Source organism: Propithecus coquereli, unplaced genomic scaffold (assembly GCF_000956105.1).
Source record: "Propithecus coquereli isolate 6110/MARCELLA unplaced genomic scaffold, Pcoq_1.0 Scaffold232, whole genome shotgun sequence".
NCBI lineage: Eukaryota > Metazoa > Chordata > Mammalia > Primates > Indriidae > Propithecus > Propithecus coquereli.
Window position 1 is genome coordinate 1,853,007 of NW_012147864.1, and position 23,714 is coordinate 1,876,720.

General features: G+C 39.2%; 1 protein-coding gene and 1 pseudogene across 1 annotated transcript in view; one reads left to right on the forward strand and one right to left on the reverse strand.

The window, feature by feature from the left end:
- Nucleotides 1-23,714, reverse strand: part of PDE5A (phosphodiesterase 5A, cGMP-specific) — a 123,585-nt gene that overhangs the window by 81,400 nt on the left and 18,471 nt on the right. Inside the window, exons 2-3 of the mRNA XM_012645347.1 lie at nt 23,019-23,607; nt 12,005-12,094 (exon numbers count right to left, since the gene is read on the reverse strand). Coding sequence (XP_012500801.1) covers nt 12,005-12,094; nt 23,019-23,603 — 675 coding nt within the window. The 5' untranslated portion in view covers nt 23,604-23,607. The remainder of the gene's footprint in view (nt 1-12,004; nt 12,095-23,018; nt 23,608-23,714) is intronic.
- LOC105811313 lies at nt 21,200-21,628 on the forward strand (annotated as a pseudogene).

Consider the following 23,714-nt stretch of genomic DNA (forward strand, 5'->3'; position numbering starts at 1 on the left):
TTTTGAGACAGAGTCTCACTCTTTTGCCCGGGCTAGAGTGAGTGCCGTGGTGTCATCCTAGCTCACAGCAACCTCACACTCCTGGGCTCAAGCGATCCTCCTGCCTCAGCCTCCCGAGTAGCTGGGACTACAGGCATGCGCCACCATGCCCTGCTAATTTTTTCTATATATTTTTAGTCGTCCAGCTAATTTCTTTCTATTTTTAGAGAGACGGGGTCTCACTCTTGCTCAGGCTGGTCTCGAACTCCTGAGCTCAAACAATCTGCCCGCCTCGGCCTCCTAGAGTGCTAGGATTACAGGCGTGAGCCACCGCGCCCGGCCTGATTTAGCATAATTCTTAAGGGCCCTAGGATTTCTGGAATGGTAAATGGGCACTGGCTTCCACTTACAGTCACCAGCTTCATTAGCCCCTCTCAAGAGAGTCAGCCCATCTTTGAAGCTTTGAGGCCCGAACTGACTTCTCTTCTCCAGCTATGAAAGTCCTCAATGGCATTTCTTCCAATAGAAGGCTGTTTCACCCACGTTGAAAATCTGTTTTCTGGTGTGGCCACCTTCATCAATGATCTTAACTGGATCTTCTGGATAACTTGCTGCAGCTTCTACATCAGCATGTACTCCTTTACCTTACACTTTTATGTTATGGAGATGGCTTGTTTCCTTAAAGGTCATTAACCAACCTCTGCTGGCTTCCAGCTTTTCTCCCGTAGCTTCCTCACCTCTCTCAGCCCTCACAGAATTGGAGAGAGAGCCTTGCTCTGGATTAGGTGTTGGTTTAAGGGAATGTGGTGGCCGGTTTGTTCTTCTATCCAGACCACTCAAACTTTCTCCACATCAGCAATAAGGCTGTTTTGTTTTCTTATCATTTGTGTGTTCACTGGAGTAGCACTTTTAGTTTCCTTTAAGAACTCTTCCTTTGCATTCACAGCTTGGCTAACTGTTTGTCACAAGAGGTCTAGCTTTCAGCCTGTCCTGGCTTTTGACATGCCTTCATCGCTAAGCTTAATCATTTCTAGGTTTTGATTTAAAGTGAACACTTGAACACTTAGAGGACATTGTATTAATGGGCCTAATTTCAATATTGTGTCTCGGGGAATAGGGAGTCCTCAGGAGAAGGGGAGAGACAGGGAAACGTAGTGAAGGTGAAACCTTGGATGAAATATTTTCAAGAGAGAATAAAAGAAGATGGAAACACCAAACACAGCCTGAACAACTCCTTGAAATAGTTTTGCTCTGATGGTGATCAGAGAAATGCAGCAGTCTCTGAAAGAAGTGTGGTCCAATGAGTGTTTTGTTTTTAAGATAGGAGAAATAGCACCATATTTGTATGCTGATGAGCAAACTTGGTAGAAAGGGAAACGTTGATGATTCTGGACACAGAGGGAAGAAATGCTGAGCTGTGTCACTGGGCAGCTGGGCTGGGATGAGACCTGGTGCACAAACGGGTGGCTGACCCTGGCTGGTTCAGACGGTTCATCCCTAGAAGCAAAAGGGAAACCAGGGTATACTGACTCAGATATAGAAGTGGGAGAAAGAAGCAGGGGAAGTTCTCTCGTGAAGTGTTCTTCTCATTGCTTTATCTTTCAGTGAAAGAGTAGGCAAGGCTGTCAGCTGAACATGGGGATGGGGAGGCAGTGTAGAGATTTGAGGGTAGAGAAGAAAATATTAGATTGTTAATCTTTATGCAAAAAAACACATGCAAAAAAAGAGCTAATTGTTTAGTTCCCCATAAGCCAATTTTCTTTGTTGCACGTCATTTTAGGGAATATCACAATTCTCTGTCTTACAACCTATCTAAAAACCTAGGAAGTTATTTTAAATTCTTCCTTCTCCCTTATTCTCCATCAATTTAATTCCTCAACCTCTCCAACAGAAGCTTAACAAATCCACAAAAACCTCCTTACCAGCTTTTCTGCCTCTAGACACAGTGCTCTTTCTGCATATGAGCAAATATGGAAATTATTTAATTACCCAAATCTATCAAGTGTCAAATTATGTGGCTCTGGGTTAGATATTAAACAAAGAAACAGTTCAGACTTAATGCTGTGGCCACACAGATCTTTAAATAATAACAAACGTTTTCTAGCTTAAAGAAAATCCAGCACCTCCTTTGCCTGTCATTAGGGGGCTCTTCCTGAGCCCTGCCTACCCGTGAGGCCTCATTTCCAGGGACTTCCCTCCTACTAGTTTATACTCAAGCAAACACTATTCCAAAGTAATTGAGACATTCTCCCTGCTTTTGGTCCATGAAGAGAGGCAGAAAATAACGGTGCAGAAAGACATAATGAAGACATGGCAATGAGCATCCCCTGTGGAGATTAAGCACCAAAGTGCTCATCATCACATGCAGTGATCTCAAGTAAAGGAGCATTTGTGGCATAACATTTTAAAAGTCTTTTTTAATAACACCTCAATCATTTGCCACCATACAAAGAGGCAGACACATCTTACTATTTTTCTCATCGGTCTTTAATTCTCTACCTCCTCTTTTCCCTTTGACTCAAGCCAAGCCTGAACGCCAACTTACCACCTTTGTGTAAACCCCAATCTATGCTGCCTCTGGTAGTTCATATCATTTTTCAGTACATGAAAAGTTGAGAAAAAATGACTTTAAAATATTATTTTAGTTAATGAGCAGAGTACCTCTTTTACCCTCTGGCCAGTTTTAAAGAAAGAGAATAATAAATATAGATTTATATACTATATAGAATAAATAATAACAATGTATTAGCGCTACTTCTGGTGGGTTTAAAATATTTCCACAAATTCTTTGATACTACTCTCTTTGAGAGGTGAAGCCCACTTTCCCTCCCCTTGAGTCTGGGCAGGATTTAATGCCTCACTTCTACAGAACAGAATACGGCAAGTCTTGGTGGCATACAACTTTGGAGACCAGGTCATACAAGGCACTGCTGCTTCCTCCTTGCTCACTCTCTCTTGCACTGCTCAGCCTGGGAAGTCAGCTGCCATGCTGGGGAAGGACGCCAAGCAACTTAAGGAGAGGCCCTGTGGCTGGGAACCGGAAACTCCTGCTAACAAGCCCTTAGAAGTGGATGCTCAAGCATTAGTCAAGCGGCCCCTGCCTATGTCCTGACTGTAGCCCGGAGACACCTGGGCCAGCACTACTCAGCATGCTAAGCCACTTCAGGATTCCTGAACCACAGAAACTCTGAGATGACAAATGTTTGCTCAAAATCACTAAGTTTAATGCAATTTGTTATATCGCAAGAGATAACCAATACAGTATAGTACTTACAATTATCAAATAATTTGTAATAATCAAATAGATCTGGAATTCTAAACCTAAGTAATTTTCACTTTATTTCACCACTGTGAACTGACACAAAAAAATTTAAAAATACATATAACCATCACCATCTCTTGCTCTTTAATTTAAATTCAGCCTAGAATATTAATTCTACTCTGTGACAGAAGAGAGGCAAGTAGGAAGTTTTAGATGAGGGTTTAATAAGAAGGAATACAGGGTATTTAACATTTTATAAAGCATTTTACCTTTGTAATCTTAGCTTGTAATAGATGAATATAGATGTTTCCACATATACCTATTGAGAGCAGCAATTTCATTGACAATCACGTTAATTCTTGTAAGAAGGCATGAAAACATCAAAACTTTTTTAATGACCAAAATCCATCCAAGGGTCTTATTATATGGTGTTGGGTCAGATACTATACAAGAAATTATTTATGCAACTGGTTCCAGACATCTAATATCCATTATTCAGGGACTATGTAAAATTCCTCAAAATTAAATTTGTAAATGATCTATTAAAAGTGTCACGCATTCCAACACGTGACGGAATGGTTATCCTGAAAGATCCAACGAACGTAAACCTCCTGTTGAATAAAAGGCATTCAGTATGAACCAAATTTTCTGAGCATTAAAAATAAGGTATCTATTTTATCACATAGAGCCTACCCTTAATTTAGTCTTCAGTTTCAAGCTTTTATTCAACCTTTCTTCTTCACCTGGATCAGTAGTGCAGACTCAGGGATTTCACCTATTAGCACAGTATTTTTCATCTGCTGCTCTTAAGTAATGTTCTCTTAGGAAAGTGGTTAACATCTTCTTCACAAAATATGCTTGTTTATTATTATTTAAAGAGCAGTGTGGAAAAGTAAAAAGAAAGGCTCATCATCATGACAACAAGTCCAGAACAAATGGAAACTCTGCAGAGCACTTTTGTTTCTAAAACAAAGCTACAGGAAGGAATATTGCCAGGGAATAAATGGAATGAACAATTTATAAGTTTTTAAAAACACATAACTAGCCAATTCTTTGAGACTAAAATAGATCTAGATTAAGTGTCAGTAGTCTGCCAATAAACTCTGATTGTCGTAGTTACATTTTCATCTATTTTACATAATTGAAGGATTATGCATAAAACTGAAATGTTTATTTGCTCCAACTTTACTTGTCAAATTTTAGAAAGCCCTAGTCGGTACTGTGAGCGTGAGATCACAGACAAGGACCTCCTTGGCCTCCACCTTCCCTGGAGACCAACCATCTGTCACCAGGAGCATTTATGGGCTTCCTCCCTTGAGGCCATGGGATAAACACAGCAGGGCGCTTTCGTCCCTCCTCAGGGACTTCTCTTAACTCCCCGGGTCGGTCCAGTCTTTCCTTGAACTTGTGTATTGAATATTTGACTTGTTTAAAATTTATCTTGTTACTTTGTATAAGATATTTAATTTTTCATGGACAAGATCCACCTCTCTAAATCGGAAAAAAATTAAAAGCAAGCATCCTTCCTGCTTCCTTTTTAAAAAAATATCCTTATTGCCTAAACCAGTGCTCTACATATTGCAGTGATAATTACTTGTCAAAACAAGATAATTTAGGGAAAATATATGAGAATATTTTTAAATGAGCAGATACCGTTATAAAACTTAAATTCTAGAAAACATTCACTTTTGAATATTGCTATGGGAATTACACATCTGATTCCATTAATGGCTGTTTTTGTGTGACTTTTGGCAAGCATTAATCACTTTGATTTATCAAAGTATCTCAAAAAAACTCATAAAAATCAGCTGATGCTTTTAAAAATCTTTTCAGCTTTTTTTTTTAAAGGAAGATGTAGATAAGTAGGTATTTAGCTAAGATGCTCCTTTATCACATTGTAATGAATTTATCCTAAATCCTCTATTTTAGCTGACATATTTGCATCACAGAATTTCAAGTATATCATCAAGTATGATAAAATAAAATCAAGATGACAAGATAAAAATAGAAAAGGAGGAAAGAGCTCTGATTTCAAATTGGATTTCTGCTTAATAACTGGAGTTGATGTTAAACAATGGTGTTTAAGCCTAGCCTTAAACACATTATTGGATATAATCTCCAGCACCAATCAATAAGAATCAATAAGCCTCTAGATTCTGGTGTCCGGATAGGTGGCCATGGTGAGACCTGGAGATGTGCTCAGCGCCTAGACCAACAGCTACAGGGTACCACCAAGCCTGAGGGGGCTCCCACTTCCCTTCCCCAGCTTTGCCCCCCGGCTATTCTAGAAGAGTCAGGATCCCCAGAGCTTGCATTTTCAGAGCTTGCATTATTTCATAATGTCTTGCCTTCTACCCCCATCCCCTCCTCTCTAAATGATCTACCAAAAAAAAAGAAAAAAATCAGTAGGCCTGGAGTGACAAACAGGGCTCTGAGAAGAGTTAACATCTAGGGACACTTAGACTGGTGCGGCCCCCGTAAATAAAAAAAGAAACTCATCTTCACTACGTAATAACAAGCAACACTTCAAGGGAGAGGAGTATTTCAGAAATAGGTCATCCGAGCTGGAGGGAAAGAGTTGAATTTCTCTGCAATTCTTTACTAAACATCAAAGAATTCTTCTACCTTAGAAATAACTAATGCAAGTGACAAAAATAAAAACTGATCCAAGTGTATGGGTCTGAAAAATCCAGATTTAAGTCTGAAAGAAATTTAACAGCAGCTCTAAAACTTCACATACTTTCTGCAAATTTTTTTTTCATTATGCTTCATGTGCAATCATGCTCTGCTCTGGAGCACACTGGCTCAGATTAACATGACACATGCTCCCGTTACTTTTATCCCTGGAAAAATTTCCTTATGGATTCCTGCTAAGGCATTATAGAGGATGTGACTGTGATCTCTCTCTCTCTTTTTTTATTTTTCATTTTAAAAAGAGTCTGTCTGCAGAGTGGTTTAAACACTGACACTGACGGGTCATCAGAACGCAGCCAGGTCTCCTCGCTGCCACCTTCAAGTCCTGCTTCTGCCTGGGGCCACGTTACGTGCACTGGTGTACCTGCCACCTGCCACAGCAGCAAGGTTGGCCGTAATTTAAATCCGTATTGCAGTGTCTCAAGAAAACACCGACTGGGAGGGAAGGAGAATGTAGTCATCACCCACAGCAGACTTTTACGAAACCCTCTTGTCCATAACATGACCCTATGATCACATTGCCTGGGTTGGACTCTCAGCTTTGCCGCTTTCTAGTTACATGACTTTGAGCAAGTTCCCTAAATGTTCCATGTCTCGGTTTCCTCATCTGTTAAATGGGAATAAGATAACGACTATTTCCAATGGTTGTTATGAAGATTAAATGAATCAGTATTTGTCAGGCCCTCAGAGCAGTTTCCACAGGATTTGCTCAATAAATACCACTTATGTTAATTGTCTCCTACACACAAGGCAGTTACTTCCAAAGTCCTACCCAAAGGTCTCCTCCATCTTCCTCAAACCACTCTCCCATATACAGCCTGCACTGGCTCTCTTCTCTTCCTCTCCCGCTCTTTCTTTCTGTCTTTATTCCTTTTTTCTAGCCAGTAGCTCTTTGACCTTTCTAAAATAAATTATTTTAGCCTCCTCAAGCTTCTCCCGGTTTTTTTTTTCTTTTTCCACTTTGCTCCTTAACCCCATTTCCTTAGGAGGGAATAGGGAGAGGGGAAAATCGCAAAAACTTATCCTCTATGATTCTTTTCAAATATCGCTGTCACAAAAGTTTAGCAATATCTATGATCCTTACTTCTAAAAAAGCACTGCTGTTATCTATAACACTTAAGATTGTAACATGGATGAAAAGAACTCCTGAACTTTTTAATTAGCTGAAATATTTCATCAGAAGAGGAGGCAAATGAACTTAGATATTTTAGTGAATCTTAAAATCTTTCTGAATTTTCTAGCCTATGTTGTAGTTCACATTTTAGTAACCAACATTCAACTGCTTCATTCAGACAGCTTTCGAGTTGGTACCTACCTACGTCTTTAAAAACCAGTGTCACCAAAAGATACCAGGACACTTTGTAAATAATCAATAAAGAGTAATTCAATAATCACAGTTCTTTTCAGTTTCCTTGGTAATTAGTTGGAATGTGTGTTGGCTTACTCAGTACAGCTGGACATAAACAAAGAGAAGACACGGAATTCATTTTGCCTCATTTATGAGGAAAAACAGTGAAGAACATTTCTTTCAAAGCTCAAAGTTTGTTAGAAGGTAATGAGTAGACCCACGAGTCAGGGCTGGGCCGGTTACCATCGGGTCCCAGCTGGCTGATCACGTGGCTAATGGCATCTTCACACAGCTATTTTATTCTTGTCTCTCTTATTTCTTGTCTATTAGTTCTGGGTCTCCTTTTAAAAACAAATACCTGCCATTTATTGAACATTTCTAGTGTGCCGGGAACTCTGTTTAAGCCTTTCTCATGCATGAATGTATTTAATCTTCCCAACAACCCTTTGAGGCAGGTCCTCTTTGTACCTCACTTTGCAGATGAGGAAACTGAGCTCAAAGGGACTGACCAGTCCCACCCTGGGTAGTGGGCAGGGACGTCGTTATGACGGGTTCAAGCCCAGAGCAAGCAATCTTACTAATTACTCCCAAGAGCCTCACTGCAACTCTCTGTCTCGATTTCAGAAATTTCGTGAGAGAGAGAGAGAGAGAAGTTATACGTGTACTCAAAAGCAAACACTTCCCTGACTTTGTTTACACAGACACATATTTGAAGACAATTCTGGAAGTCGAATACTTCATCTTGTTAGTGGCCTTGGTTCTGAGTCAGCCAAATTACTTTTTTATATTACAGCAGCCACACTGACAGTACGTTTATTCTGACTGTTTCTCTTAATTCTTTTCTCTGAAAAAGTAATTCTCAGAGTTAATATTTGAACTGGGCAGTGCAAATCTGGGAGGAGAGGGAGTGATGGGGAGAGGACAGGGAGTGGGGAGGGTTGGTAAGATGTTTCAAAAGCTGTGTTTTGGAAACCTTCTCTAGAGCAAAGTTACAGGTGAATATCCCTTACACAAAATGCTTGGGACCAGAAGTGTTTCAAATTTCAGAATTTTCTGGATTTTGGAATATTTGCATTATATTAGTTGAGCATCCCTAATAGGAGAATCTGAAATCTGAAATGCTCCAACGAGCATTTCCTTTGAGTGTCATGGAATTCAAAAAGTTTCAGATTTTGGAGCATTTAGGATGTTAGATGTTCAGATTAGGGATACTCAACCAGTAGTAAGTCTCCAGTGAAGTTAATGAGTTTGGTTTTTCTTGTTTGAGACAGGGTAGAGTGCAGTGGCATCATCATAGCTCACTGCAACCTCAAACTCCTAGGCTCAAGAGATCCCCCTGCCTCAGCCTCCTGAGTAGCTGGGACTACAGATGCATACCACCATGCCTGGCTAATTTTGTCTATTTTTGGTAGAGACTGGTCTCGCTCTTGCTCAGGTTGGTCTCGCACTCCTGAGGTCAAGGGATCCTTCCACCTTGGCCTCCCAGAGTGCTAGGATTACAGGCATGAGCCACTGTCCCCGGCCTACGGAAGGTTTTTTAATCTCATGAAATGCTGGGTATGAGTAAACTTTTTTGGAAACCAGTGAAGAGACCAAGGTTCATATCAAGTCATCACAGGGTAAAACAGAGACCAGCAGGAGAGGGTATGGGAGCTGAGAGAGGGACACGAGGAAGCTCAGGGCCCCAGCAGAAATCTTAGGGAAAGCTCTAGACCATCTGGGGACCTGTGGCTGAAATCAGATCTGTAAGCAGACAGCAGGCTTTTGGTTGAGAGTGGGGTTATATATTCATGTAATGAAATTTAAATCATCCCCTACTACTAGAATGACTAGAATAAAAAGACTGAATTGCTATGTGTTACCAAGGATGTGAAGTAATCGGAACTCTCGTACATTGCTGGTAAGAATGAAATATGGTACAGCCACCTTGAAAGAGAGTTTGGAAGTTTCTTATAAAATTAAACATATACCTACCATATGATTTAGCAATCGTTCTCCTATATATTTACCCAAGAGATATGGAAACATAGGGCCACACTAAGACCTGTATGCAAACACTGACAACAGCTTTTTTCACAATAGACATAAACTGGAAGCAACTCAAATGTCTATCAACTGGTAAATGCACAAACAAATGGCAGTGTATCCATACCACAGAATAAATCACTCAGCGATAAAAAGGAACAAACTACCAGTACGTGCAAGGACGGGGTAAATCTCACAAGCATTGTGCTAAGTGAAAGAAGCTAGACACAAGAGACCACACACTGTATAATTCCATTTGCATGACATTTTAGAAAAAGCAAAACAACAGTGACAAAAAGCACATCAGTGACTGTCAGGGGCCAGAGGTTGAGGGAGGAGGGAGAGATCAACTGTAAAGGGGTGCAGGGGAATATCTGAGATGACAGAAACATTCTATATCTTGATTACAGTGGTGGGTACATGACTGTATATATATTTGTCAAAATTCATCAAACTGTCCCCTTAAATTGATCGAATTCACTTCTTCCTAGTGATTTTGTTGCCTTCTCCTGGGTTCCCCCAGTCCCTACTGCTGGAGAGATTGTGGATGGCTATCTAGAAAGAGAAATTTAATCAGAGCATGATTTGGGCTGAATTCCTTTGCCAATACAAAGCTGTTTTTTAGGCCATGATTTTAATGTACACTTACTAACTAAAAGCTGAACATTGTCTTCTCAAATGCGTAGAATCATAATCTTAGTCCTTGGTTTATAACTAGGCCTGTCACATAAAATGTGAGTCAAATTTCAGTTCAGATAAACAACAAACAATTTTTTAGTATAATGATGTCCGAAATATCACAAGAGCGACATTTTTTAATCTGCTATATCTGGCAACCCTATTAGTAACACTACAGTCATCAGTCCACATATGGCCTTTTCGATTTTATTTATTCATTCCCATACTTAGGTGATTAAACTAATTAATCTCATGTCACAGCTGCAAGTATTTTAGTAACTACTGCTGGAACTACCATCTTAAGAAATCATGTGGCAAGTCTAAGGCGCTGGGAATGACCACTGAGGAGTGACCGACTTAGGACCTTGTTAATCAAACTGTGATCTGCAGACCGAGGGCATCGTCAGCTTGGTCCCTGTTAGATAGATAAGGATCTCGGGTTCCACCTAGACCTAAATTCAGAATCTGCATTTCAACAAGATCTCCAGGTGATTCCTATGCACAATGAAGTTTCAGAAGCACTGATTTAGAAAGCTGTGTTTTAGGAAAAACCCCCAGGGCAGTGATATGCAGGATGGATTGAAGGGAAATTGACTGCAAGTATAGAAACCCTTAGGAGAACATTTAGAAAGCTTAGGCATTACTTCAAGATCTGAATTGTGGTGTAGGCAGCAGGAATGAAAAGAAAGGAATTGAAGTGAAAAACATTCTAAAGGAAAAAATCAATGGGACTTGGTAACAGACTGGATAGAGGGAAAGGAAAGATGTCCAAATTTAAATATAAATCAGGTAGAAGCAGCAAGTACCTCTAACATGACTGGCAGTGGTTCTCCACCTTGGCCTCGTATTGTAATCACTTGGGACCTTTAGCAAATACTGACGCCGGCGTCCCAGGCCCAGAGATTCTGATTAAAAAGGGGAAGCCTGGGCATGGGAATTTTAAAACGCTATATTCAGACAGCTGGTAGAACATTATTTCTGGGTGTGTCTCTGAGGGTGCTTCCAGAAGACAGTAGCATTTGAATCAGTAAAAAGGATCCTCCCTCCCCAACGTGGGTGGCACCATCCAATCCGTTGAGGGCCTGGGTACAACAAAAAAGCAGCGGAAAAGGGAAGAGGGAACTCGACATCAGAACTGCAGTTCCTTAGGCCTGTGGACCCTGAGACTTGCATAGTGGCGCCCTAGGATTCAGGCTGACTGACACCACGGGCTGCCCTGGGTCTCCAGCCTGAATGCGGCACATCACGGCACTTGCTGGCCCCCATACCTGCGTGAGCCAACTCCCACGATAACCCCCTGATTTATCTGCATACAGCCTGTGGATTCTGTGCTCGGAGAACCCTGAACCAATGCAATTGGCAGTCTTCTTGAATCTTCCAGTTAGTTGTAACGTGAGGTCAGGATTGAAAATGCTCAACTGAAATTTTCAGTTTAATTGATAATTTATTAACTATTTTTTTGAAATAAGTGTAAAATGAAGAGGGAACTCAGTGCTAACAGAAGCCAATCTTCTAGTTAGGTGAAATATAAACCAACATATTTTCATTTGTTTGTTATAATTTCACATCAAAATTTACACAATTAGAATTAGCTACAATTTCCATTTTTTCAAAACCTCGATTTGAATCCAAAGAAATCGGCTGATGACCATCGCAATGTATGACATTTATAAAATGAGTATTACTCATACACTTAAACTATAACATCAAATAAACTGATTCCAATCACAACCATAATTACATATCTTAAGATAGAAAATGGCTTCGGAGAAGTGGGGAGGAAGGAAACGACTTGTATAAAATTTATTTCTAAGTCAAAGGTCATAGTAAACTCTTTATCAGGATTCAACCTTGTAACTAGAGTCTAAATAAAAAATATCAAGCAGAATATTTAAGCACTTAGTACTTTACAGCTAACTTGTCACTATAGCAATATTTCATATATGTGTAAAGTAAAAAAAAATTTCAAAAGGAAAATATTTCCAAATGATCTTTTATAAAATGGAAAATTGGCTTACCTCTTCCCTGTGGTTCTTAATTGGCATACAAAGAATACTTTGTGTCTTGTAGCCCGTAATTTGATCAACTTCTGCATTGAACCGAGGATCCTAGTAAGGAAAAAGAAATTCAATTTAATAACTGACCTGCTCAAAGACTGATTTGATTTTTTTTTGATTTATTAGATTAGAAAAATCTAACCTTTGACTTACCTTGACACTCTAACAATTTTATCATTGCGAAAGGCATCAAGTCATGTAAGTATCTATCAACTTTGACAATGATAAATTTCAGGGGCTTTTTAGCAGTTAGAGTTTATGAGAAAAAAATATAGACTTGAACAAATGTTCATAAATAAAATATATTCAAAATATTAACCATTTTAGACTTCCATACTTAAATGAGGAAAAACTGGCAGCTCTCCACCCCTCTTGCTACCTGACTCTGCTGTGCAATCCAGAGAAAAGCACGTCTGCTCCAGAACGTTTTTTAAGGACCACCCCCAAAACAATCTCTACAATAAGTGACTTAACTTCCTTTATAATGGTTGTTTTTACATTTCCTCAGTATTGTGTCCTTCTATCTCAAGTGTCAATAAAAATTTAATTTTTTTTGTATATATAACAGAGGTGCATGGACTGAGTCAGATTATAAACAATTTCTTCATCTTTTGAATCTCTCCCTCCTTTTACAAGGCACATTATACACATCCAATAAACACAAAGGACTTTTGAGAGGTGTAAAAGCTCTAAATATGGATTAAGTAAAGGTAAAGTTTAATTTTTCATTAAACTTTAGATTAAGAAGATCTAAACTTAGGCTACAAACTCTACGAGAGTTTTTTTGGGGGGGGTGGGCTGGGGGAGGGTTCATTACTGTATTCCCAATACTTAGCACAGGGACTCAAAAGCATTTGTTAAATAAATGAAGGAATTCACTAACAAATAATTCCAATTATTAAACAGGTGATCATTTTTAACTTCTTATAATAAGTTTAAGGCAAATCCTGCCCGTAAGAAGGAAACCATAGTAGAAGAAATCAGCAGACGCAACTATAGTAGGTAAGATTAGAATGGAAACAAACATTCCAGAACATAAACATCTGAATGAGTGTTGTTCCCTTCAAAGCAATATTCTTGGAAAGTTACATGCTCACCCTAATAGCAGCATTGCTGCTCTAAAAGAGTCTGCTTTTGGAATTCCCTTCAGAGAATATGGAATATACATACCGGAAAAGCTCATCTTTTGAAGGTCATTTCTGTTTTTTAATAAATTAGTCACAGTCAAGCTGTGAATGAAGTAGGTGATTACACCAGATTCCATAAATTGGGGTCAGAAATGAGGCCAATTTTCTCCCGAGAGGGCCAAACTTGGCTTTAAAGATAAATTCAAAAGAAAAGTTATAAAATGGTAGAAAATCAGCATAAATATTTTATATCATAAACACTACTGCATTTTTGACTTTTCTGCAAACATACTCAAAGTTATATTGAGACTTCGGGAAAACCTTAGCTGAATGTTTCTAATAAAATAGTTCTTATTTTGGCTTTAGATATTGCAAGCTACCTAAAGAAAGCAGATAGGATAATGATATTGATGTATTAAAGAAGTGAAAAATTATTGACATAGTAAATTATTTTACAAACTAACAATCAAAATGTAAAAAACAAAAATACATCCTCAGCAGTTATTTTGTTGATAAATATTTGAATTACAAGACAATTTATAAAGAAGAGGATTTAACACAACCATCTAATCAAAGCAGTGGAGTTTGACAGATGGAATTAGGACTTTCACAGCTTTTCAACCGCAGTCCTGGATTTCACTCTCTTCATTCAAGTGGGTGGGAATAACATGTCCTTCAAATTTCATTTCAAGTGAAGTTCTAAACCCCTGGCATCTCAAAGAGGTTTCCTATAATGACGTAGTCACTGAATAGACAATACACACAGAGGATGTCTAACCCCTCTGGGTCCAGGTAACACCAAAGGAAAAATGGAACACTACTACCATAGTGATTATCCTTTCACTGTTAATGAGAACCAGACAGTATGAAAAAACACAAGCCCTGTATATCCACTTGCCATAACAAAGTGTCTGGTACCAGACTTGCCCTCCTGCTGAAGACAACTATGAGACTAGACAAAATATGAGACAACAAAGCCACAGACAGAACAGAGGGGAAAGACACGTGTTTGCCATGCAATACTTCAGGCTTCTGCCTGGGAGCGTTTCCTGCTTTGGAGAAGGCAAGTACTGCTGAAGCAGAGCAACAGTTCCAAACAGAACTGGAAGGAGCTCCAAACTTCTGAAGTGGCTGGAATTTGTAAAGCAAAGTAGAGAGGCTGTCCCAGGGGACTGGGTGGAAGATGGTAGGGGAAGGGTGGCAGGAGACTGAGTGGGTATTCACTTTGGACCTGTATGGTGCAAAATTCTGAGAAGACTAGCAAAAATTACCTGCTAAAGGTTGGAAACTGAATGGTGATACCAGTCAGAGAAGGGTTTGGAGACAACAGTGTTCCAGCCTCGCCAGAGCAGAGAGTTCACTACGCAGCTCAGGCATTTGAGACAGAGAAAGGCCATTCCTTAGGAGTAAGGACTATACCTATAGTTGTGGGGTACTCCCTAAGACTGAAATCAAAACTAGAATAGATGCATTCTAACAAATAATAAGACCAAGCCTGACAGGATCAAAAGGATCTTCCTGTGAGTTTACTGCCTGCCAGAACAAATCTCATCCCTATTTTAAAAGGAGAGGATATAATCCAAATGCTCAGCAGTGAAACATACGATGTCCAACATACAACCAAAAACTACTATACATGTGAAGAAACAGGAAAATGCAAGCCATAATGAAGAGAAAAAGTATTCAATAAAAAAATAACCCCAAGATGATTCAGATGTTGGGATTAACAGACAAGAACTTTAATGCAGCTATGTGAAATGTATTTAAGGACTTAAAGGAAAACATATAGTAATAAGGAACAGACGGGAATCTCCGTAAAGAAAGGTAAAACTATTAAAACAGCCAAACAGAAATTCTAGAACAGAAAAGTACAATGTGTAAAATGCAAACTTTATTGATGGGTTTAACAGCAGATTGGAAACAGCAAAATAAAGGGTCAGTGAACTTGAAGATAGATCAACAGAAAGTATCCATTCAGGAGGACTAAGAGGACAAAAACTATAAAAAGTTAGCAGAGTCTTGGTGTTTTCTAGGACAAAGAGAATGGAGCCAAAAATACTTAAAGATATATTACCCAAAATTTCCCATAGTTGATGCAAACCTTAACCATATACAGGAAATAATACATTAGATTAAGCGTATAAGTTGAAAATGATACAAACGGTGGCTGACTTCTCTTGAGAAAAATGAAGACCAGAAAAAAATGAGAAAACTCTTTTAAAATGTTGAAAAAAAGAAAAACTACTATCACTACTATCAACTGAGAATTGTCTAGCCAGTGAAAATATCCTTCAAGAACATAGGAAAAATAAGGGCATTTTCAGATAAATTAAAACAGAGAGCATTTGTCACCACTATATGTACTATAAGTGGTACTAAAGGAAACATACTGAAATCTACAGAGTAAAGAGCTAGGAAGTCAGCTTGCCCATATGAATAAACACATACAGAATAAAGAAGCCTGGCTCTTCATTTTTGGAAAAGGAAATATCCAATAGAGAAAAGAGGAAGAAAAATAATGCACCTTGAGGAGTTTGACTGAAATTGGAAGTATCAGTATGAATCACTGTTTTTTAATATAGTAAGTAGATACGGAAATCAATAAAATATAGGTGTGTCTATATTTATATATTTTTTTTCCCAGCTCTGTCTACTTACATACATAACCAGCAGCAATGAGCACATCTACTGCCTCTATGTTGTTTTCTAAATACCGTTTCCTCCACTAAAAGAAACCTGGAATCCTTGGAAAAAAGAATTTTTCGAGGGCTAGGGCAGGGAAAGTAAAAGATAAGCTTCAAACATTTTGATAAGCCAGAAAGCGAGAAAACACCCAAAAATAATGTGGACACACCAAAAAGACACAGGAGTCAGCAAATTTGATACAAAGATAATGAGAGATCATAATTCACTAAATAAAATAAAAATCCATGAGGCCCTGCTGATATAAATAAGTGAATGAATAAATAAAGGAGAAATCAAACTCTTCCTAACATTAGAATGCCATCTAATATTAATAAATATAGAAGGTACGATAGAGGTAGAAAATCACTGGGTACTAACACTAGTAAGTATAGGTTACTGAAGAACAGAATATTTACAGTCTCGAAAGTGTCTCCCCATATAATACTTACTCATTGCAATGGGGAAAATTGTACCTTCATATTGGAGAAATCTGGTGGATACCATTTTAACCAAGTTATCAAATTTAATCATCGATATTGGAGAAAACTTACACAATGTGCCTCCTGGTGAGATACACTAAAAACGTCAGTGGTATAATAAAAAATGTTTTCCATCTTTGTCTCCAGTTCCTGGCACAGACCTCCTAAAAGCCATGTAATTTCTTGAGTGATAGGAGTGTGTTTTGATTATGAATATAACAAGTCCCTTTCATAATGAGATGCGGATGACTGGCAGTCTGGGTGGGGGTGGAGAGCCCTAGAAGGATGGGAGCTGGGCTCATCACCCAGCCATGTGATTAGAGGGTTAGAACCTTCAGTCCCACCCCCAACCTCTGGGAGGGGAGAGAGGCTGCAGATTGAATTCAATCACCAATAGCCCATGTTTTAGTTAATCATGCCTACACAATGAAACCTCAATAAAAAACTCAGAACAGTGAGGTCTGGGAGAGAGTCTGGGTTGGCGAACGCGTGATGTGCTGGGATGGTCGCATGCTGGAGAAGGCAGGGAAGCTGTGTGTCCCCACCCCCATACCCTGTCCTATGCAATGCTTCCATATAGCTATTCTGAGTTGTAACCTTTAGAATAAAACTGTGATTGTAAGTATAGTGCTGTCCCGAGCTCTGTGAGTAGTTCTACCAAATTACTGACCCTGAGGGGGAGTCACCAGAACCCACGAATTAGCGGTGAGCCTGGAAGAAGTGCAGGTAGCCTGAGAATCCTGTTTGCGGCTGGCATCTGAAGCGGGGACAGTCTTGTGGGACTGGGCCCTTCCCATGTAGGGTCTGTGCTACCTCCAGGACATTAGCATCAGAAGTGCATTGGAATGTAGGACACCCGGCTGGTGTCAGAGAACTGAAGAACTGGTTGTTGCTTGGAAAACTAAACAAGGTCTCAACATTAACATCTGGGGTATTCCTGCCAAAAGGGCCTACCTTGAATCCATTCCTGAAGGACATTCTGCAAATAACTGGTCTACACCCTTTAAAAATGTCTAAATCAAGAAAGATTAAGAAATGCTTAGAAACTGTTTCAGACTGAAAAGAAACTAAAGAGACACGACAACTATGTGCAATGTAAGATCCTGGATTGGGGTGAAAAAACACTATAAATGGGTTGTTAATGGGACAATTGATGAAATTTTGACTATAGACTGTTAAACAATAGTATTGTATCAGATTAGATAACGGTATTCTATCAATGTAAAATTTCCTGATTTTGATAATTTCATTACAGCTGTGTAAGAGAATATACTTATTAAAAATATATATTGAGGGGGGAGGGGGGCAAGGGCAACATATGTAACCTAAACATCGGTACCCCCATAATATGCTGAAATAAAAAATATATATATATATATTGAAATATTTAGCAAAAATGTCTCCAACTTATTAAGAGGTTCAGAAAAAATAAAAAGCATATATTACTTACTGCACTGGAGAAAGACAGAGAGAAAGAGGAAATGATAAAGCAAATGGGGCAACAGATAAACTGGAGAATCTGGGTAAAGGGTCTTGTGGAAGCTCCTTATACTGGGTCTTGCAACTTTTCTGCGAGTTTGAAATTCTATCAAGATAAAAGTAACAGAAAACAAAAAAAGGAAACAACACAATGGACTTGCCAAATTATAAGGCTAGCTTTCTTCCACAGAGTGGAATTTTTAAGAGAATGCCTAAAAGTGATTAGAATACAGAACAAGCAGACATAGCAGTTCCCAAACTGTGTTCCCTGGCACAATGATACCGTTAAGAGATTAGTAAATGGATTTATCCCAATTAAAACAGTTGCAAGTGTTCTTTTCCCTTTCTCCAATTCACGCTGGAAACAATTTTGTTCATCAGAAAGTCAACTGACAGAGTTTATATTTCTTTAGGAAAATATCTTGGTAAACAATTAAAGTGAAAAGTGAGACCTGTAGGTGAGAGAAGGTGAAACTGTGCTTCTCTGGAGAAACAATGAAAGGAAGGGATGAAGTGGGGGCAGGAGGAGCAGCAGCTCCATGGTGAAAGGCCACAAAAGGAGCCATGGGATCCTGCCCTAAGACCCTCCAAGTTTTCTCTTTAGACATCACGGGACTCAGGGAGTGGCTGTCCTGTGGAAACAGGAGAGTCTAAGTTTTGCATTCCAGGTGACTTGGGTGAAAGAAGGTATTTTGACAATGTCAGTCCTTAAACATATAAAATCTCGGGAAGGCTCAAGACTTCCCTAGGATGTGGAATGGGGGTTCCAGGCAATCTAGCACAGGTATCGGATGACACCTACTTTTCATATATAAGGAGAACACCAAACACATTTATATAGTTGTTCTCATTGTATCTTATTATTAAGGTAATAACTTCTGATTATAAGGGTTAATATTTTATCTTCTTACTAATAAATGTGTTAATATCTTTATTATTAATACTGTGCCACATTCAAGGAAGTTGCATGGGGCTGATGCAGGAGACAATGCGTGAACACCAACGTGCAGGCAGCATTCATCAGCCAACTCTTTCATTAAGATTCATGGTCTCATTGGGAATCACTAGTCTAAGTTATGGATCTTGTCTTATATTTTAAACAGATGAATGTGTTGTTTTGTTAGTAATATAGTAATTGAGTTTTCAAATTTATATCATTTTCTATTACAAAGTTTTTAAAAGTGAATCAAATATTGGTAACTTCTTAAAATTATCTTATAAGACATTTTTCATTCTTAGCATCTATCTGAGTATGATTACACTTTGCAGCTACCTCTTGGTTTCCCCCTGTGACAATACGACCTTTAGTGTTCGGTGGTCAAATGAGCTTAAGAAATGCTGTCGTACAGCGTCATGTTTACAGATGCACATTTAAAGAGGTGGGACTCAGAAAACTTAGAATGTATTTTCATATCCTGACTCCTTTCAAAAAAGGTTATGAGACAGTCGCATTATGATTATTCAAACTGCTAAAACCAATGTAAATTAGATCACAGATCAACCCCCACACATTCTAATGAAAGTCTTGGGACACGAGTAACTCCTGCAAGGCCACTGTAACACAGAACGAGACTTCGCAGGGTGAAGCAGCAACAGGCTAAGAGGCTGCACCCTGGGAGCAGTGCAGATTGAGGACACTGGCTATTTTAGACAGCAGCACAAGAATTCAATCATCAACTGCAAAACAAAAAACACACTGTCAAAACTTTAAAGACCGTAAGCAGATTAAATACAATATATGTGAGTGAAGAATTCTCAGGGCCAGACACACTTAGGGCCACACAGACAAATGAAGGCTTTCTCAGCAAAGCTGAAGAATATTTATGGTGCTGCTGTACTTGGGACTATAGTGCCATTGAAAAGTGGAAACTCAGCTGTCACCTAAGACAGGAAGGGAATTCTGCAAATTTGGCAGCAGTCCTTCAGCTGTGTCCTTAATACCCCTCTTGGAGTCTGTTACAGTGTGAAGTTACTACAGAGCTCAAGGAGGTCACGGAGATAGCTCTATGAAGATCGGTAAATCTTTCACAGAAAATCAAAATTGAACACAATGCTTATATAGAATGGCTTCTGAAAAAATATCTCAGGATTCAACCTTGCTGAACTATCACATCCCACGTGCCAGCCCCCAGTATTCCTCAGCAGAACCATATCCTCCCTCACCCAACTTCAAAACCTGAGGCATCCTCGACTCCTCTTTTCCCCTCACTTCCATATCCTATTAGCTGCCAAGTTTAGCAGGCTCTACTTCTTCATCCGAAATCCACTCCCTATCATTTTTTTTTTTTTGGAGACACAGTCTCACTCTGTTGCTCAGGCTGGAATGTAGTGGCATCATGATACCTCACTGCAACCTCCAACTCCTGGGGTTCAATTGATCCTCCTGCCTCAGCCTCGGAAGTAGCTGGGACTACATGTGTGCACCACTACGCCCAGATAATTTTTTAATTTTTGTAGAGACAGAGTCTCACTATGTTGGTCAGGCTGGTCTCAAACTCCTGGGCTTAAGCCATCCTCCCGCCTTGGCCTCCCGAAGTGCTGGGATTACAGGTGTGAGCCACCACAATTCAACAGCAGGGCCTATTCCCTCCTGTTGATCTTTAAGGCCAGTGTCCTTGCTCAGGTCCCCACTTCTTCATACTTAGACTATTAAAATAATTTTCCATCCTCCCAGCTTCTGGTATTTTTCCCTCTAATTCTTTTTATGACTGCTGTAAAATTCATCTTTCTAAAGCACAGTTTAAATCATACTGGTCCCCCTTTCAAAACATCTTCAATTACTCCTCATGGCTCTGAGCCAAATATATATTCCTCAGCCTGGTATTCAAGACCCCAGTAATTTCCTGGACCTGTTCCCACAGCCCAATGTCTGTCTGCTTACCCGCACATTTCCATGGTCCAACGTCTCTGTTTCTTCTTCAAATTTCCCTTTACCTCTGGATCTCACCATGCACAAATCTCAATGTATTGAAATATTATGTATTTCCGGGGTCCATATCAAGCATTACTTCCTCAAAGAAATCTTCTTCCATCTTTCCAACCACATATCCTACCTATCCTGCTTCTCTGAACCCTACCACATTTCCTTGGCATCTATAATGATCTGCTTTCTATTTATTAAGACCTGGCTCTATGCCAAACACTATAATAGGCACCAGGTACACAGGGGTGATAAAATAGCTATGACCCTTCAGATTACATAAAGCTAGCCAGAATCTTCATAAAGTACCACAGAGTAGGCAGGTAGCAATGGTTCTGTCAAAGTGCTATGAAGTACCTCACAGACATACAAAGTGTCATTCAATTAAGATGCTCTGTTTCAAAATCATAATTCTATTAATAAAAAAGGTCATTTTAAATGGGAGATTTGGGGGCTACAGGAGAAGATGGTGGTCTCCATGGGAGTTAAAGTTCCTGGTAATTGTTTGTTGGAAGAACTTGAAGAAGGATGAAAAGGAGTAGGCGATGGTACGGTTAGCTGGGGCCTTGAAGATGATGAAGATATGACAAGGTGGACAGGCATGAATATTGGGCCGCCAAGGACAAATTATGAAAACAGAATATACAGCTTGAAAGTAGAATGTGGATCTAAATACCCAGAAGCTCCTCCATTGGTTAGATTTGTAACAAAAATTAATACGGATGGAGTAAATAATTCCAGTGGGATGGTGGATGCATGGAGCATACCAGTGTTAGCAAAATGGCAAAATTCACATAGCAGTGAAGTTGCGCGTCAAGAGCTAAGACGTCTCATGATGTCCAAGGAAAACGTGAAGCTTCCACAGCCACCAGAAGGACAAACATACAACAATTAATTTCAGTGGATCTCAAACTTGTCTTAAATCAACAACCTTCTACTCATGTTAACGTCTTGATTAAATATCACAATGCAAAATACCCACCCATTAAGTAAAAGAACTCCACCTGGTAGACATGACCTGGGCATTTGTATTAAATAAGAATATATTTAATATACGTACACCCATTATGTTTTCAGGTAACAGGAGGAAAAATGCAGCACAATTTTTTTTCTCTTGTTAAGGCACTGTCATTTAAACATAAACCTGGAATACTCGAGATAGAATTCAGATTTACAACATGAAAGCGTGAAGAGAGGTGTCAGATGGCAGTGGAAGCATGTGTGTTTATGAAAAGTAAAAACCTCAAGAAAGAAAAACAGAATTGGCTTAGCAAAATTCATCTTGCTTAGCAAAAGAGCTGCAGTTGAAACTGTTTAATGTAGCAGGTACAATGAATATTTTGTCACAAATTGTGTTAATTTTTGAAGCAGTGTGGGTGCTGACTACTAGTAGTATCAAAAATATGTTCGGGATTGTTTTGATACCTGTATTTATAATAAAAAAATGTTGGGGAGTTGATGAGTTTCTGTTAAAAGCTGTTCCTGTATGTTACATGTAACAAACATGGTAAATATTTGTTTATGGTCTTTGTTTAACAAAATATGCATTTAAGTTTAAGTGAAGTCAACAAAAAGAAAAAAAAAATAAAAATAAATAAATGGAATAAAAAATAAATAAATAAATAAATGGGAAATTTGGAGAGTCTTATAGTATAGTCTTTAAGCCCATAATCAAAGACCTGTGCATAGCCATAGCAAAAATGGAAGAAATAGCAAACGGAAACATTGAAATATTTTGGAGCCAAAAATGTCCATTTTTTGAAGATATCTGTAAGTTTATTTAAAAAAATAAATGATAGAATGGAAGGAAAGAAAATCAGATTTCTGTATCAATGGGACTTTAAGTGAATGAATATGATTAATTAAATGAAAAAAGACAATAGGTTTGTCTGGGTTTTTGACAGTTTTCTGACCTATCATCTTGGAATCTCAGTAAAATCTTCAGAGGTTCGCGTGGAGATAACATAGATAGGGATATGTACAGTGATCAGATAAAAAGATGAGAGAGTACAACTATAGGATGAGCTATCTTAAATTATAGTTAAGGAGAAAAACAAGGCAAGATTTCTCTCAGGCCCATATCCTTGACTGAACCCCCAGTGAAGAAACTCTGGCATTTAAAAGATGGGGAAGTTCTCAGCATACATTCTGGTTTTAAGTAAGTATGCAGATTACTATAATACACCACAGTTTCAATAACCCACCATCCACAACTGCTGTCCAGTGACCCAGCCATATTCCCTTCCCTCCTCTCACGGTCCCCTGCTCTCACGTCCCCTGCTCACCTCATATGCGTCTTTGATGTTCAAGGGCTCACCAAGCGCTGCCACATGGCCCACAATGCCTTTGTTCCATTCTAGGCGGATACAGTTATTTGAAGCTTCTTCCAGTGTTGAACCTTCAGCAACATCAAAGAGGCGGCTGATAAGAAACTTGTCGTTGGAGCTGTCCTCACAGACAAGGAACAGGGAATAGCGGTCAGCGGAGATGAGTCCATGGATGTGCAAGAAAATTTTGTGACATAAGGCTGTGACATCCAAATGACTAGAAATATCTTTCACTAATTCCAAGAGTCTTGAGCACTGGTCCCCTTCATCATTATCAAACCGTGGGGAGGTTAGAGGCATCTGTTCCTTCTTTTCTGAGTCAGAGAGGAAGCTCACAGTTCCCTCGGAATCCGTGACAACAATGGGTCTAAGAGGCCGGTCAAATTCCGAGGCGGAGATTTTCCTGGCTGGTGTTCCAGGGGCGCTGTTATCTGCACGAGGACTCTGCTGCAAGGGACAAGAGCAAGACTCCGTGTGGCCTCTGATGCCTTCCTTGCACACAGGGATGTTGTGAACTCTCTCAGCAAACCATGCATTGACCATTTCTCTGCAGAAGGGAACATGCAGACACATTAGATACTTAAGGAGGAAGGGTGCTACTCCTGAAAGTTGCTAAAAATCCTCTCGCAGTAAACCAATTAGATAATGATTTGC